The 17,595-nt window shown below is 40.5% G+C and overlaps 2 protein-coding genes across 4 annotated transcripts in view; both read left to right on the top strand.

The window, feature by feature from the left end:
- The window catches only part of LOC135705742 (uncharacterized), a 210,526-nt gene that overhangs the window by 155,775 nt on the left and 37,156 nt on the right, over positions 1–17,595 (top strand). The window lies entirely within an intron of this gene.
- Positions 1–17,595, top strand: part of LOC135705688 (P protein-like) — a 95,630-nt gene that overhangs the window by 60,964 nt on the left and 17,071 nt on the right. The window contains exon 3 of one of the 3 annotated variants that reach the window (XM_065227474.1): positions 5,524–5,636. In XM_065227474.1, coding sequence (XP_065083546.1) covers positions 5,524–5,636 — 113 coding nt within the window. Of the gene's footprint in view, positions 1–5,128; positions 5,637–6,412; positions 6,469–17,595 lie in introns of those variants that run through there. The other 2 variants (XM_065227473.1, XM_065227475.1) reach the window with 2 other exon arrangements.

The raw sequence follows: 17,595 nt of genomic DNA, 5'->3' as shown, positions 1-17,595 counted from the left end.
AAAATTTCACTCACAGGTATAGTTTATGATAATATTTATTTATAAAATTTGGGGTGACCAATTTTTCGGGAAAACTTAAATTGAAGATTTCGGATTTTCCCGGACAACGTACTTTGGAAATTCATAACTCATGAACCAAGCATCGTAGAACAAATGTCATTTAATGAAGTGATAAGGAAATTATCTCAGCAATTCATATAAAATATAACATGAAAAATATTTTCCTAGAACATTTTCACCATGGATGAAAATTATAAAGAAAAGCAGGAAAAACCATTTCGTTTGTAATGAAATTTTTCAACTATTTTATTCATATTTAAAAGAAAAAAAATATTTTACTTGTTAAAGTTTAGAAGTGGGGTTTCTTACCGTTTTTAAGTTATGATAAAAAAACTATCGGTCCAGACAATTTAATTCTAATTTTTCCTATTTTCCTGGACATAAAATACTTTAAAAATCTGTAACAAAATATTGTAACATTTTTTGACGTAGGACTACATCATTATACTGGTGGTTACATAGAAAACCATTTTAGGCATGTAACGATAAATCCCAAACACGGACGCACCGGTAGAGCGCAAATCGAACAAACGACGCATTGCGCATGCTCACATGAGCGAGCTCAATGGTCGGTTGATCGCTCACCATTTCACCAATTAAAGGAAGGGAGGAGAAAAGCAGCGATAATAAAAACGCTTGCCATTTTGTGAATTCACATAACCTTGGCCAATCCATGGTCAGTCCCTACGAGCCTGCAGTATTGGAGGCAATGTCTAGTAGAATATCGGCTGATGAGGTGATAGCAGCGATTAAATCAAACAAGAAAATGAAGACCGCTGGTGTCCATGGAGTGGTCAACCTCGAGTTGCTTGGCTACTTCCCTGCATGCTGGAAGTTTTTTTTTTTTTTTTTTGTTTATTAATTTATTTGATAAGGCTCAACCGAATTAACTTTACAGAGCCGAGGATTCTTATTCACTATACAATACATCTTAATACTATAGTCAAAAGGTACAACACAATAAACACTTTATCTTCCGCTATCCAAAAAGCCTCCTCCACCAGAACGGGATCCGCTTCCAGTGGTTTCTTTTTATGGCAGATTTGCCAACGAGGGTCAGAGCGCTTCCATTGCAGCAATGGACGCAAAACGTGGTCAGCACTCACACACTCATCACGAAACGGTTGCTTTCCAAAGTCGACGACGCATCGACTGAAAGAACTGCTGATGAAGAACAATGAGGAGGACCACACAATGTTTGCTGCCGAGTAAACAGACGATCGCGTGACACACATTGAGAGTGGTCTGCTTCTGTCGACAGCCGAGTGAACACTGCATGCTGGAAGTTAGCCAATGTCATTCCAATCCACAAGCCTGACAAAGACCCTACCAGTGCCAAAAGCTATCGCCCCATCAGTCTCTTGTCCTCCATCTCGAAGCTATTTGAAAAGTTGATACTCAGCTGACTGCTGGTGTTTTCAAATGATAATATAATCTTTATCAAAGAGCAATTCGGGTTTAGCCACTCTACCATCCACCAACTCGCACGGGTTACTAACATCATCAAGCGGAACAAGTTCGTTTCCAATACACCTGCCATGGCATTGTTTTTTTTTCCTTTGGTTTGTTTTTTCCGTCGATCTTGTTTTCCGTGCTGAGCACCAATGCTACCGACGTGCCAGGAAGGCAGCTCCCACACCTGGACCCTACCAATCGACCCATCAACTCATGAACCGGGGACCAACGGCTTTACTTCCCATCCGAAGGAAGGCGTGATCAGAGATGTTATGCCTCAGAACATCCCGGCGGCGCCGACTGGGATTGAACCCAGGCCTGCTGGGGTGAGAGGTAATCACGCTTACCACTACACCACCGGCGCCGTTAACCATGGCATTGTTGGACGTCGAGAAGGCGTGCGACAATGTCTGGCATGATGGTCTAGTGTAAAAGCTGCATCGATATAACTTCCCGATCTTCCTTGTCAAGATCATCAAAAACTACTTGTCAGGCAGATCATTCCAGGTCTTCTTAAACAATTCACCTTCTGATACGTTCAACGTTGATGCTGGGGTTCCCCAGAGTAGCCTCCTTGGTCTTATCCACTTCAACATCTTCACGTCAGATGTTCCTCCTCTTCCGGGTGGGGGTATTTTGTCAATGTTTGCGCATGACACTGCCATCATCTATAAGGGTTGTCATCTACCTTGGTCTCACCCTTGATAGCAAGTTGCTGTTCCGTTCCCATGTGGACAAATCATCCACCAAGTGCAACATCTTGATTAGGTCGCTCTATCCACATATCAACAGAAAGTCCACCCTTTCCTTTAAAAACAAGCTTGCCGTCCACAAGCAAATCATCCGCCCCGCCATTGAGTACGGAACGCCAATATGGGAGAGCTGTGCTAAGTGCCATCACCTCAAACTCCAAAGGATCTAGAACAAGATCCTTAGGATGATCCTCAAGAGTCCCCCGAGGACTCGAAATTCTGAGATCCATCGCCTGGCTGATCTTCAGACACTGGTAGTGCGAAGTATGCTCATCCTCGAAAGGTTCAGAGATGCCTTTCTGAGGTCAAATCACGAGATCATACGCGATCTTGCAAATGGCAGCCCTACTTTTGCTCAATAAAACAGATGAAATTATCCTTAATAAGTAAAAAAAATCTCCTTAAAATAGATCGGGTTGCTCCTTAAATGATTGATCAAAATACGTTAAAAATCTTAAAATGCTAAGTAAATATTTAAACTACGCTCCCTAAAATAGAGAAAACTGTACATTAAGCAGTTGAAAATGCTCCTTAGTATACACCGCTTTGCACCATTTTGAAGTGTAATTGTACCATATATCATCGGAAAAGCTGCTGTAGAAAGGTTAATAAGTACCATGAAATCAGCTGAAATGTTCAGTAAATCATTGTGTGCATTTGTGCATTTTTACTGAACATTTCAGCTGATTTCATGGAACCACACGCCACCAACGACCACACAAAATGCTCTCCAGAGTTGTAATCTTGTAACCAGACTTGGAAGCAAGGGTGCAAGTGATTTTGATCGATTATCTTCATCGACTTTCTGTTTCGTTAATAACTCGACGGCAAACACATTCATTGATACGGTTGTTGTTCTGGATGATAGAAGAGCATAGTAGAAATAGTGCGAAATAGGTTAGTGAAGTCATGGCCATCAAAAGAGGAAATCAATGAAGAGAATTGACTTTCACCCCTCTGCTCCTAAGCCCCTTTATTCAGTCGTCGTCTTAGCAATGAAAACAAGCATCGCACCGCTTTTGGGTTTTGGAGTTACACTTGCTGGTTGCAATTCTGCTGTTCGACTTTTTCGAAGGATTACCAAAAAATATGAAATTACTCTATTTTCTGAGATGCTTAAAAGTCCAATAATTCGAATAAAGATTTTTCTAGCTATTCGATTAAATATAAACTACTCGTTTGATTTAGCGCAGTAGAGAAAATAAAAAAAAGTACTAATTTATTTGATCAGGCATAGAGAAAAACCATGACGTGAAATAGAATCATAAATTCGCCGAAAAAATGTTAAGCGTCTTTCTGATAAAGGCTAAGATTTACCAACATGTTGAGAGAAGGAGTTTAACGAGAAAAAATCTAGATAGGGGAGGAGCTTTAGCTGGGTGGACACTGATATTCTGCGGCCTTCCAACCTGTCGCAGAGACCAGTTCATTCCCTGTCCAAGTCCAGCAGCAAACGGGCCGAGACTTTTGCGAGTGCCCAATCATTGAACCGAAGAATATGGGATTGTCCGGTCCGATTTGCTGATCCAACTGCCTATACGTCATTATCATCTTCCAAAGGCTTTAAGCCTGTACTACCATTGGCCCTTTTCAGGGCCACCAAGATTTTCAAAAAGAGTTCAATGTCTGAAAATGTCCCAACAAAAATTCATATCAAAAGGTTCTTTTCAGGGCAATCATAGTCATACTAAAGAGTATAAACAGAAAAAATCTCACTCAAATCCCTATTCCTACACAAAACACAAGCTCCTGCTGCAGTTAACAAATAACATTTATTATATAAGACCACGTAGTCTTACGTCACCATTGCGTACAACCCCATTGGGGTGTCCCTTGTAGTGTTTCCTTCAACTTTGTCTCAGACGTCATTTCGGTTGGAAGTGACGTTTTCGGTTGAAAAATCTTGAAAATTGCTTTTGCGCGAACGGCCGAATCTTAGCAAAAATTAGAATGGCCAATAACAATCAATTTTGCAAAGTTTCAAGCAAATCGGATGGTCGAGTTTATAAACATTTTTTTTTGGTATTTGACCTGGAAATGGTCTAACGTCTTCATGATGGAGGATGGTTAAATTTTAAATTCTCTTACTAGGCGTTGTTAGTGAGTATGCGAACTTTTAGCTTGTTACATACAATCTGCTTTAACTGCCACCTCAAGTGTCAACCTTAAGTGTGATCTTTCCTCTACTTAAGTCACAATTTATCGCAACATTTTAAGTCAAAAGAGGTCGAGAAATACTAAGTTTTTGCATACACCATTAAGCAGATGTTCTTTTTTGATCAATGTGCTTATATGAAATCAAAAAATCTTAGCATTTTGACAGATGCTTTTAGACAAAAAAAAATAAATGTGTTAAGTTAAAATCAACTGAATTGCTAAGTAGATAAAATATTAAAGACACTATCAACCTTATTTATTCATTATGACCACACCAACATCTGGTCACCCCATAATCATCGGTACACACTATTCCTACGGGTGCTCGTGATGGTCGACTATCGTGGTATTACCAGGTTGGGGGGTCCTCCAATGTCAGTTATCATAATCCAGCTAGATTATCGTACTCATCACACGTGAATCGTCTTGAAAGGAAATAAGCTGTACTTTTTTTGAATGTTGTTTTCGAGGAAACAAAATCCGCTCCAAATTGGACCCCCTTAATCAAAGCATCGTTTCAATAGCTACATAGTTATATAGATGCCTACCAGGCCATTGTCGTCGTCCGATTCTCGAGCTGAAGCAACAGTTCCTTACTCCGTTCGTTATTTGCAAAGAAAACACCACCCGGGACGGTAGTGAAGAGAGGCAGTTGGATTTTCCGAAGAAGAAAATGTGTACTTGTTGATTGGAAGCAAAAATGTATTAATATGCTGGCCAGTTTAGATATGTAATGGAGTGACTGAGGAAAGATTAAATCGAATCTTAAAGAGTTGCAACAAACAATTAAAGAACCTTAAATTAGTGCTATGGACTATCTGGATAAGTTGAACCTCTTCCGGCGACGGCGGCACACGTCGTCGGATACGGCCGGGACGGTGACGGTGGCTGCGGCGGCGACAATGCCCACAACGACCGAATCGGCGTCGTCCCCGACGATAACCCTCTCGCCGGCCAGTCCCTCGGCGGGAGAAATTTCCACCAGCTCTTCGGGTGAACCAAGTGGCGGAGGCGTTAACGGGGCCAGTACTCCCCCGGACGGCAAGACGCGGAAGAAAAAGAGCAAACGTAAGCGAACCGTTTCCGTTGTTCCCATTAGCGAGGTGACCGAGGCATCGCTGGAACTATGGCGAACCCTTCCGACCAAGATCCGGCAGGATCCGAGCATGGTGTCGTTCCAGCAGGTCGAACTCGAGCACGCACGGCTGCATGGTGAGTATTGTTTTTGATTTCTTTATTTCCATACAGGGAAAATGGCTCGAATGTTGGCCTATGGATCTAAAGATTGGGCCCATGGATAAAAAATCTCATGTTCTTCATTTTTTCTTAGAACATAGCGTCATTTGGACAAAATAAATGGATATTTTGGCTGCTAGTGAAATTTTTTCGGCCCAATACTAAGGACACTTAGGCCGACATTAGGAACGTTAACCCCACCCACATACCTCTACTTAGCCTACTGTTATTTGGAATGATTCAATTTCCTTTCCGCCATGGAGAAGTTGATTGGAAAACAACGTTTTCAAAGAAATGTAGCCACCACAGACATTCGACGAGATGCTATCTGCAGTTTCTCGAAACCAGAATGTAATAAACTCTGTAACTTGATATCCTTGATGTGGACGTTTAGTTATAACAGCAGCACGCACAGCGATGATGGTGACTGAACAGCAGCGACTGGTCGGCTGCTCCGAGAATGCAAATTGCGCAAAGAAGTGGGTCACACTGGATGATGCATATTTATGTGATGTGCATAACGATGCGCACTTTTCAATGTTTATATTATTGTTATTGCTGGCTAGAGCTGGCTCGTTTGAAAGATGACCGACTCCTGCTGAATTTGGTGTGGCTCAAGACCTTGGCTTACATTCGTCGGTTAAAGATGTTCTCCCAAAAATGGAAAGTCATTCGGTGATCAGTTCCGAATGTAACGAGTTTTAAACATAAATCTAACAAGCAATTGCGTATGTTTCCTTTTTAGCCAGCATACATGGTTATTCGCGAGGTCCCAGCCCTGTCGAAGCCAATTTTTGTACGCTTGAAGGTTTGTAACAGAAACTGAATATGATTTTATAAATTGTAGTTTTATTTTTTGTAGTTAAGAATGCGTAGAGTAGGGTGCTTCATTTTGGGAAAATAATTATCAAACATAGTAGCCATCCCCCAGTTCGATTTGTAACACCAATTTGTAATATATGCCTGTGCAGAAAATGGAAAAGATTGATGAACGTGCAAGCCCGTTAAAATGGTTAAACATCTGTATGGAAATTTTATCGAATAACTATAGAAGATTTTTTAACTCCACAAATATCCCTCTAACTTTGATTCTTGTATCAAAATCTTGTTAAATTTGAAGATGTTCTTCTTCTTTTGCTTTCTTATAGAGCCTTTCAGTCCTGAGCTGGTTAGTCTTTTTAAATTTCAATATATTGTTGCTTTGGCAATGATTAACAAGCCTGGCCTTGTCAGTCGGTTTGGTAACAATACAAACGAAATTAAAATACTTAAAAATGTCAAATCAGGCAAAATCATGACTATTTATATTCCTGTCAGCAACACCAATGTTATAGTAAAAAAAACAGGCTTTTTGAATACTGTTATAGCAACCGCATATTACATTTTTACAGTATTTACCTACACACTTAATCTAGCTCGGTAAAATCTCCAACAGTTTACCTCGGCATTTACTTTTGCTGATATATCTGCAAAACATCTGTTTGTTAGCTGATATCTCAGTTATGTTTGTTAGCTGAGTGTCGGCAATTGTTTTACTGAATCTCAGCAAAATTAATTGCAGAGCTACTCGGCTGTTGGAATCTCGGCGAAAAATTTTAAGTGTATATTTAGAATACAATTTAGAGGTTGTAGTATGTATCGATCTTGATTCATTCAGCTGCTTCTCGAAGAGCTCCTTGACGGAAAGTTTATCCAGGCTATGTTGATCATGTTCTGCTTCTGCTGTAGGTTCTTTATCGATGTGTGAGGAAAGCTGTTCCTTGATAATTCTTTGGAGTAATTCCACAGCTTGCTTCTTAGAGATGGTCGGGTATGGAAATTTCAATACCCGAACCCGACCCGTACTCGACTCATTAAATTTTCAAGAACCCGTACCCGACCCGAACTCGACTTCAAAATACATACCATTACACGTACTCGACCCGAACCCGATAAATTGAAAACTATTTTACCCGTACCCGACCCGAGCCCGATCCAAAATATCCAGCTAAAACTCGAATTTTCGAAATGCTATTCAAAAATTAAAACTATTTAATAACATATTTATTTTCGAGTCATCGTTCGTATTCAGTTTTTTACAGAATAAAGGAGTAAATATGAAAGTAAACATTAATTTCCGCTTATTTATGTGAACGAATGCCAATGTACCTACTCAAAGTTTTCAATGAGAGGTTTGTTCTTCTATAGCGTCTAATATTGCAACCTGTCACTGAAAAGTTCGCAAATTTTTGACACTTGGTGGCATGAAAAACATTGGACGATCTCCCTTTTTTTTAATTTTACACAAATCGAGTAATCTTTTTCGATCAAATACACGAAAAAAATCAGGTTTTGATTTTTAGAATCAATATTTTTTTCGACTGGTTAAGATGCAAATAATATTACCCGAACCCGACACGTACCCGACTTGTTCGTTTATTTTGTTACCCGTACCCGACCCGAGACCGATATATATTTTTTTTAGATACCCGTACCCTAGCCCGTACCCGAAAATTTGAATTCAAACACACATGAGCCGGGACGAATAGCTATACTTCCCTTCCGAAGGGAGACGTGACCAGAGATTTTTATGCCTCAGAAACTGAGGCTTACTTTTTGTTTCACCTGTCACCATATTTCCTCGAACTGCTTAGTATGTTGTTTTACCACTGAATCATAATAGTTTATTACTTTTTGACGAACCCCTTGATTGTTTACTGTTTACAATGTTTTTTCCAGGGAAAAAATCCCGAATTTGAGAAAAGTAAAGATTGGATTCACTCAGTCTATTGGTACTACTCCGAGACTGAATAAAATTTTCGTCAATTTCCTCATTTTCCGGCAGATTTTTTATGTTTTACACAGGAAACCATGAGACAAATTTAACTCATCGCTGCGTTCCTGCAGTTTTGGCGATTATGAGTGAACTAAACTCAAATTTGGGTCGTTCTCATTCGCCGTGCACTCGTCTTTCAACGCTTGGGAAACTGAAATGGGTAAAGGCGTATAAAGTGGACCCTACACGATTGCTTTTATTGACAATAATCGTATTGTCAATACATTCTATATTGACGTCAATACATCGATATTGACAATATTTCTGTATTCACATCATCAATATTATGGTCAATAATTCCCCTTCACGTCACGTGTGGCGTTCGCTTAAGAGCTACCTCATGTTACCCGAAAATCATTCATAAGTCACGCTTATGAAATTCATATATGTTGTTCATATATGCAGCTATCATTTGAAAAGGCGATTTCAATGTTTCGATTTGAATGGTCTGAGGTTTCATTCGAACAGAGGACGGTGGTTTGGTACAGTGTAGATAGAGAAAATCACCAACACATTCATTCAAGCGTGTAAGCAGTGGCAAACATACTCGCATCGGCAAGGAAAGGCTTAAAAGTAGGTGAACATATCTGTACATAGGCGTAGCCAGAGGGGGATGACTGCCCCCTAAACTCAGCAACACAAAGGCTTTCGAGGAAATGGCGTTCGGTGAAATGGTATTCGGTCAAATTTTCCATAGTAATTTTTTTTCGCCTCTCCCTAGCTCGAAACCTGGCTACACCCTTGCTTTTATTGACTACAAATACTATAGATTCCATAGATAAGCAGAGGCACAAAAAGTTTTTTTAACTAGTTCGTTTATTTAGTAGGTTCAGTCGAGTGTGACACTTTGCGGAGCCAAAAATCAATAATGCTGGAATTTACATTTTAAACAGCAGTAGTTCTAGGTTAGTATTGGGTACCAATTACTCGTGGCGGGCTCGAGGTTAATGGGTAACAATTTCGATTGGAAGGAGCTAGGTAGGAAACTGGTTTCTGAAGCCTCCTTCAGATACTACTCTCGGACGGTTGACCAAATCCTGGCTGGGCAGGGGCAAGTAGCACAGAAACAGGAGGATAATAAGACTGGGACACAATGGCTGGAAATTGTTTGGAAAGGAAGGGAGGGTCACATCAAACTCTAACATCAGACAAACAAAGGAATTCGTAGATTGCCTGCATGTGGGAATAATCACGGGTCCCCATTACAACTCTTACTTCACGGAAGGGTTGTCTACCTCGGGCCACTAGGGTATCCAACAGTCGTGCTCTGCGAGGCGTCATTACCCGGGCAATACCAAACTGCGTGATCGATGTCATCATAACCGGTTCTGCACCTACATATATTGCTGTCAACGAGGTTTATTCTGTAGAGATGTGTGTCTAGCGAGTAGTGGTTGGACATTAGTCTTGACATCACGCGAATGAATCCCCGACTTACGTCCATTCCTTTGAACTACGCTCTCGAAGAAACATTTGGAATAATGGAATGTAACCACCGCCCCAGAGGATTACTTGTCCAATCGTTTTGCCAACTTAAAAGAGAACTCTGACGTACTAATGGGAAAAATTCATCATGTGAAATTCTTCTATCATAAATCTCGCGTTGTTGTGTTGGAAAAATATCAAAAAATCTCACCAACGCCCAAGATCACGCTTGATTTTCGTGAACGAAAATCAACAAGCAAACAACTGCGGTTGATTTTGCAAGCTGTGATATCGCACCTCGGAATATCAAGCTAACAAAACTCACCAACTGCGAATCTCACCAAGTTGTGGTGAGATTGAGTTTAATGATTTTTGCTTTACTCCCGAATGCTACCGAAACTTCCATAACGGCTTGCAGCAGTCCCTTCGCGTCTGCCATCGGTGAAGATGAAAAAGAGATAGCAAACGATGCTTTCTCTTTCTAAGAAAATGATGTGCAATGGAATCATTTTTGTGTCGAGTCAACTCTCAGCTTGATCTTTGCACGTTGTGAATAGTCTCGCAATATCAAAATGTAAAATCAATATTAAGCATGATATTTTGTTCCAATATTACGCGTGATATTGCGAGCACATGAGAGCGGAAAAATATCAATTGATTTCTGATTTTGCCAACACTGGTGCCAACCTTTGCGAGAAAGTCTGTCTTCTCATTACCTGGGATTTAGCAATATAAGGGGACCCATACAAAGGTAATCCTATATAATCTTTCGACCAGCAAACTCATCTGCTCCCTTACCTTTGAAAGGAAATAATATGAGTATCTAACTTGTTTCATCGACCGAATAGCCTCAATAGAACTGATAATATCCGAACAGATAAAGTAATGGTCTATGGGCATGTTGGAAATCATCCCCAATGCGAAGTTGATTGCTGCTAGCTCAGCAACATAAACGGAACAAGGTTCCTGAAGTTTCCGAAAGGCGGTTGAGTATTCATTGAAGACGCCGAAATCAGTGGATCCATCAATGCGTGATCCATCAGTGAAAAATCTTCTATTGCAATTGACTTGTTGGTACTTTTCAGCAAAAATACGGGGAATTGAGATAGGTCGAAGCTGATCTGGAACTCCTTGAATAGCCTGTTTCATGGAGAGATCATAGTCAATCCCCCATTGACTATGATCTCTCCATGCAACAGGCTATAGATAGTAAACCATTGATCCTCAGCACGGAAAACAAGATCGACGGAAAACAAATCAGGGGATAAAAAAATAAATTTGTTGCCAAAATAACACCGGGATTCTCGGATTTAGATCCATGAAAAAACTGGTAAATTCGGTAATAATAATTTGACGGTTTTACCGGTTCTCGGTAACGGTAAAACCGGTATACCCAACCCTAGCCAACACCCTAGTATACACCGAAAAAAGTTTTCAAATAGTTTCCATTGGGAACGCACATGATATTTTTCCAATAACAACATAATGATTTTTTCATCATTCACATAACATTAATATGATCACATGAATTCTATACGATAAATTTCATAAATTTCATTGGGCACATATGGTTCATGTGATTTTGTAGTGCGATTCCCAATTATTATATCACATGAAAGTTTTGTGAAATTCTAATGAATATTTTCAATTGGAAATGTGATTTATTTTTTGAGTGTACATAGAGTATGATTGCACTTGCCACACAATTAAATATAGTAATGCAAAAATGGTACAGGCATCAAAAGCTCTCCATTAATAACTGTGGAAGTGCATCTAGAACACTAAGTTGAGAGCACACAATAAGCTTATATACACTAAGCAATAAGCTTGAAATGCGAAGACGAAGAAGAATAAAAAGAAGAAGAGGATCATTGAGGATAATATTCAGTACCCACGACCACATCAGTCATTTTCTGAAAGAAATTCTTCGACAGAGGCTTCAAGAAACAAGATTATTAGTTTTTGTTTGTTTTGTCTCCCGTCTCGATGAGTCTTATCGTCGCCCGAGCGGCTATGGTGGAACTCCAGACAAATCTAGAACCACACTACCGTTCATACTGGCTACATCGATCTGATGAGACAACGAAACCCTTCCCACAAGCTCCTCCCCTTATCCTATCCTTCGACAATGTACCCCTCTAACCTCGGGGGAGCCACGAGTATTCGGCCCAACTCCTACTAGACATAGAATTAAGTGAATTTTGTTACAAACAAAGAACAATGAATTATCGACTCCGTAAAGTTAACGCGATTGAGCCTTCCAAATAAACGAGCTAGATAAAATAAGGCTTCAAGAACAAGATCAGCTGCGCTCATGAGAATTTGAGATCCATAATGGTGGGCATAATGCTAGAGCAACATGTTCTGGATGCCCCCGTGGAATTGGCCAAAATTCACCAAGCGTAATCACGTAATCACATAATTCAATATTTTAAAATCAAATCAACACTGACATCTTTCAAAAATTGTTCAGCAATTTGAGCATTTTAGACGGATTATTGGAGTTATTAGAGTCTCAGTTTATCGCATGTTGGTATCCAGAGTAATATTCTGAATCTTCATTGCCTAATTTCTTCAGTTGATTATCAGCAAAATTTCCAAAACTACCCAACAAACAATTTAAGCAGAATAAAAGCTGAGAACGGTAGCCGGCGCCGGTGGTGTAGTGGTAAGCGTGACTGCTTTCTAACACCCCAATGGGTCTGGGTTCAATCCCAGCTGAGGTCGGTGGGATTTTTCTGAGGCACAAAAAAACCCTGGTCACGTCTTCCTTCGGAAGGGAAGTAAAGCCGTTGGTCCCGGCCCATGTGTGTTGAATGGGTGCGATATCCTACGCAGGTGTGGAAGCTGCCTTCCTGCACATTCGATTGCCGTCAATGGATGGCAATCGATGTCCGTCGGTGATTGGCACTAGATTGCGGAACAGAGACCGACGTTAAATAAAAGAAAGAAAAGTCTGAGTAAGCAATATTTCAGCTGAAGAAGCATACATTTGCCTGAATAAGCTCTAATTTAGCGTCCAATGTTTGATAGGTATTTTATTTCCGCGAACAAGAACAGACCGATCCATAACGGCTATAAGTAATAGAAAACTACCGTCGAACGGGGCTGCTTTGGGCACTTCGTTAGTGTAACCGAACTTTAGCATGTTCGTATGAAATAAATAAAGTAAATGACAATAGGATGTGGTGTACATCCAAAAGGGATGCCTTTATGGTGCATAAAGGGTGTCCACGATGAAATTGCCACACTATGAAATTGCTCTAACTTTTTAACCGTTGGGTAGAATTTAATGAAAATTTGGGTGGATTTAGTTCATAGTGCATTATTTACATCCTGCAAGTTTTAAAGTCCTGTGATCAAAACTCGCGGAAATGGAGTCGAAAGAACAGCTCGTGCGTGATAAAATCTTGCGCATTCATCACGAGAACAAGGATCTCTCGCATCGTTCCATCGCTAAAACGTTGGGAATCGCGAATTCCACGGTGTCGCGAGTGATTAAGCGGTTCGAGGAACGGTTGACCACCGATCGGAAGCCCAGAAGTGAAGGAAAAAGTATTCCGTACAACACCAAAAATCACAACCGCGTAGTTGGGGCCTTCAACCGAAATCCGAACGCCTCCGTTAGGGATGTGGCTAAGAAGCTGCACCTAAGCCGAAGTTTTGTCCAGAAGGCCAAAACTAAGGCTGGGCTTTGAACGTTCAAGGTACAAAAGGCCCCTAATCGCGACGAGAAGCAGAACAAGTCCGCCAAAACCCGTGCCAGGAAGTTGCTGACGAAAGTTGAATGCTGCATCATGGACGACGAAACATATGTGAAGGCCGACTTCAAACAGATCCCCGGCAACCTGTTTTTCACGGCCAAGGATAAGTTCAGCGTTCCGGAGCATGTCCGCACTCAGAAGATGTCCAAATTTGCGAAGAAATTCCTGGTTTGGCAAGCTATCTGCACGTGCGGGAAGCGGAGTGCACCTTTCGTGACCCAGGACACGATGAACGGACAGGTGTACATAAAAGAGTGCCTCCAGAAGCGGCTGCTTCCTCTCCTGAAGGCCCACAACGTCCCAACAATCTTCTGGCCGGATTTGGCCTCATGCCACTACTCCAAGGACGTGCTGAAGTGGTATGCGGACAATAAGGTCAATTTCGTGCCGAAAATGTTCAACCCTCCCAACACTCTGGAGCTCCACCCCATCGAGAAGTACTGGGCGATTATGAAGCAGCACCTTCTTAAACGACCTAAGGTACTGAAGACAGTCGAGGAACTGAAGAAAGTATGGGTTTACATGCAAAAAACGGTTGATTCACAGGTTGTGCAGAATCTTATGGCCGGGGTTAACATCCCATATAAGTATGACATACATCGCATTATGTTAAAGTTAAATCGTATAGAATGCAAATTTCCGACTTATATACGACGAATCTTTTTTTCATCGTACTGTATCACAAATTAAATCGGATTACATCGTAAGGTTTTTCAAATTGAATTTGTTATTACAGATTGAATCGTATATAATGTCAAATCAACTCGTTTAAAAAGAAATTAATATTTGCACGTATATGGCCTCCACTTTTGTTGGTATAGGCCTTTTTTTTGCATTCTATACGATTTGTTTGTTTGTATATATGTTTGTATATCACAGAAACAACTTTAAATATACGTACATTCTGGTTATCTGGGTAGCCATCAAACATCAAACTTCTCTGGAAACAGAGAAGCTACTTTGGACACGGGGTAAATTTTCAGTTTTTTGTTGCTATTTTAATAGACAAAATTAATCAACATCATAAACTCCATCCAAAAATAAACAACCTGTACAAAATTAAAAGTCAGATCAGTCAAATTACTACATCAACTCTTCTAAAGATTTTTCATTTAAATAATTCTCTTTACCTGTACATGACTTTATATACACAATTTTCACATAAAGGGCGAACACGAAATTATTGCGACACATTCAACAGGGCATAACTTTTTTACCATTGCGTAAAAATCAACCAAATTTTGCACACTTTCTCATTGATGTGTATTGTGTACATGCTGTCAAACTCAAAGTCGTGTTTTTCGATTCAACGAAAATGGAGGTGAACCAACGCGAGTTGAGAGAACAAATTCTTTCCAAACACCTGGAATTTCCTGACCTGTCGCACCGGCAGTTGGGAAAAATGTTGAACATTCACCATTCAACCGTCTCCAGAGTGTTGAAGCGGTTGACGTTGGACCACGGCAAAGGAGCTGGAAGAAAACAGGGACCGGAGAACAAAACGACGGAGGGAAAGGTGAAGCGGATGATTAAAGCAAATCCCAACGTCTCAAGTCGTGATTTGGCTAAAAAGATCGGAATGTCGCAGAGCTACGTCCAGAATGCAAAGAAGAGAGCTGGACTACATACATACAAGGTACAGAACTTCCCAAACCGCGATGAGCGGCAACAATCGACGGCTAAAACTCGGGCACGGAAGCTCTACGAGAAGATGCTGACAAAATATGGCTGCTGTGTGATGGACGACGAAACGTATATAAAAGCCGATTTTAAGCAAATTCCGGGGTTGGAGTTTTTCACCGGCAAGAGCAAGTTCGATGTGGACGACAAATTTAAGAAGAAGAAAATGTCGAAGTTCGCCTCCAAATATCTCATTTGGCAGGCCATCTGCTCTTGCGGACTGAGGAGTGAGTCTTTCGTGACAAAGGGCACAGTAAATGGCGAGATCTACAAATCTGAGTGCCTCGAGAAGCGCATTTTGCCGTTCTTGCAGCAGCACGACGAAGCTCTGCTATTTTGGCCAGATTTGGCATCATGCCACTATTCTAAAAGTGTCCTGGAGTGGTATGAGGCCAATTCTGTCCATTTTGTTCCAAAGGACATGAATCCGCCAAACTGTCCGGAGCTGCGCCCGGCCCCAGTACTGGGCAATAATGAACCGGGAACTTTGGAAGAGCAAGAAGACAGTCAAAGACGAGAAGGACATGTTAAGAAAATGGAAAAAAAAACTGAGGGCATCAAGCGAAAATGCGTTCAATTTTTCACTCAAGGCTCCATCGATTAACTTTTCTTTTGATTTTTGAAGTAAATATATGTATAAAACTACCCTAAAATTTTGGTTTGATTCTAAACATTATAAGAAAATTGGCATGACATTTTCGGTGTCGCAATAATTTCGTGTTCGCCCTTTAGAATATCAAGCGCTATTCAGTATAATAAATGCTTATCAACTCCCGAGAAGAGCTTGTGAATATTTTTACGTGTTTCAACAACGGTTTTGGGTCATATTTTAAGCAGGTACACTTTTTATAAAACTCGTTGGTAAACTTTTCCGCTTAATTCTGAGAAGTGCTTAATGATATTTGCTAAGGGTTTCATATGCTCGAGAATACTGCAGTCCTAGTAGCAACTTGTGGATAAACATTCAATCGATTATTTAATCTACTTCATTTGGTTCAACAAATTCGAATGTTTCCAAAGTAGCCCCTCGAATCAAAAGTGCACGACGGTATAACATACATTTTAGACATTACCACCTTAGAATGCCATTTTAATTTGCATGTAAAAGCTTCGATGACTGCACCTCCGCTTTACAAAAGTTGAACACATTTCTCCTCTTGTGCCATTTGCAAAATGCAATCAGTAGGGAAATAATCCATTAGTTGTAGGCGCCATTTCCGCACCATTTGTCGTAGCTACATTTGTATATGTATGCAATCATCATCATCATCATCATCATCCCCCATCATCAGTGCACCAATCTAGATGATTCAATTGAGTCGAGCGGTGGTTCGGAAATTAGAAGAGCACTTCCACATGCTCGTATAAATTGCAATGTTGTTAAGTACGGTCCTCCTAAGGTACTTACTCTGGATCTAAGGCAAAAAAGTAGCACAAAGCGCGGTATATGTATTGTATAGGCAATAATGATAGGAATCGAGAGTAATTTCGTCGGAAGGGCTTCCCATCCTAAGGGGGTCGATGACTTTTACGTCTTACGATTTGTCGACATACTGGAATGCGTAGGTGTAGGCAACGTCAATGCGCCAATTCATATTCATAAATGTATCGCCGCGTGGTTTTGTCAGTGATTTAAAAACGCATTTTCGTCGATTCGTCTAAATTGAATGTTAATCAGTTTTATGCGTCTTTTGTGCTCCAATTTGTGTCATCTCCGTTCATCATCCTATTTTTGCTTTGAATTTATTTTTATATTACATTTGGCATTGTCAGATAAAAAAAAAGCGGGGCCAGTCAATGCCTAGACAGATACACATTCCGTTTTCATTCGGACACAACTCCCTGCGTCTTTCGGTGAAGGGAGAGTTGTCGAAAATATCTTCACCTTCTTATCGGCTCTCAGGTTACGATGCGTTAGGGTGCCAATGAAAAAAATTATAACCATATACAAAATGTTTATTGTCTCGAAAAAAGAACATATCAGGCATAACATTTGATAATGGCACAAAAGCATTTGTAAACACACTTTCTAAGGTCCTTTACACACGAACCAAAGTACGCCCACGCAAACCAATATCACTTTTGGAAAGGTGATAGTTGCCCCTATCCGATGATGTTCGCGTGTAAAGGGCTTTAGAAAGAATGTTTACAAATGTTTTTGTGCCGTTATTAAATGTTATGCCTGATATGTAAAATTTAGGCTCAATCGGACATGATTTGGGTTGACGCAAACTCGTCAAAGTTTAAACTT

Source organism: Ochlerotatus camptorhynchus, unplaced genomic scaffold (assembly GCF_037179485.1).
Source record: "Ochlerotatus camptorhynchus isolate MF236.1 unplaced genomic scaffold, CSIRO-AGI_Acam_v1.1 ptg000274l, whole genome shotgun sequence".
Taxonomy (NCBI): Eukaryota; Metazoa; Arthropoda; class Insecta; order Diptera; family Culicidae; genus Ochlerotatus; species Ochlerotatus camptorhynchus.
Note: the sequence above shows the minus strand (reverse complement) of the source record. Positions and strands in the feature narration are given on the sequence as shown.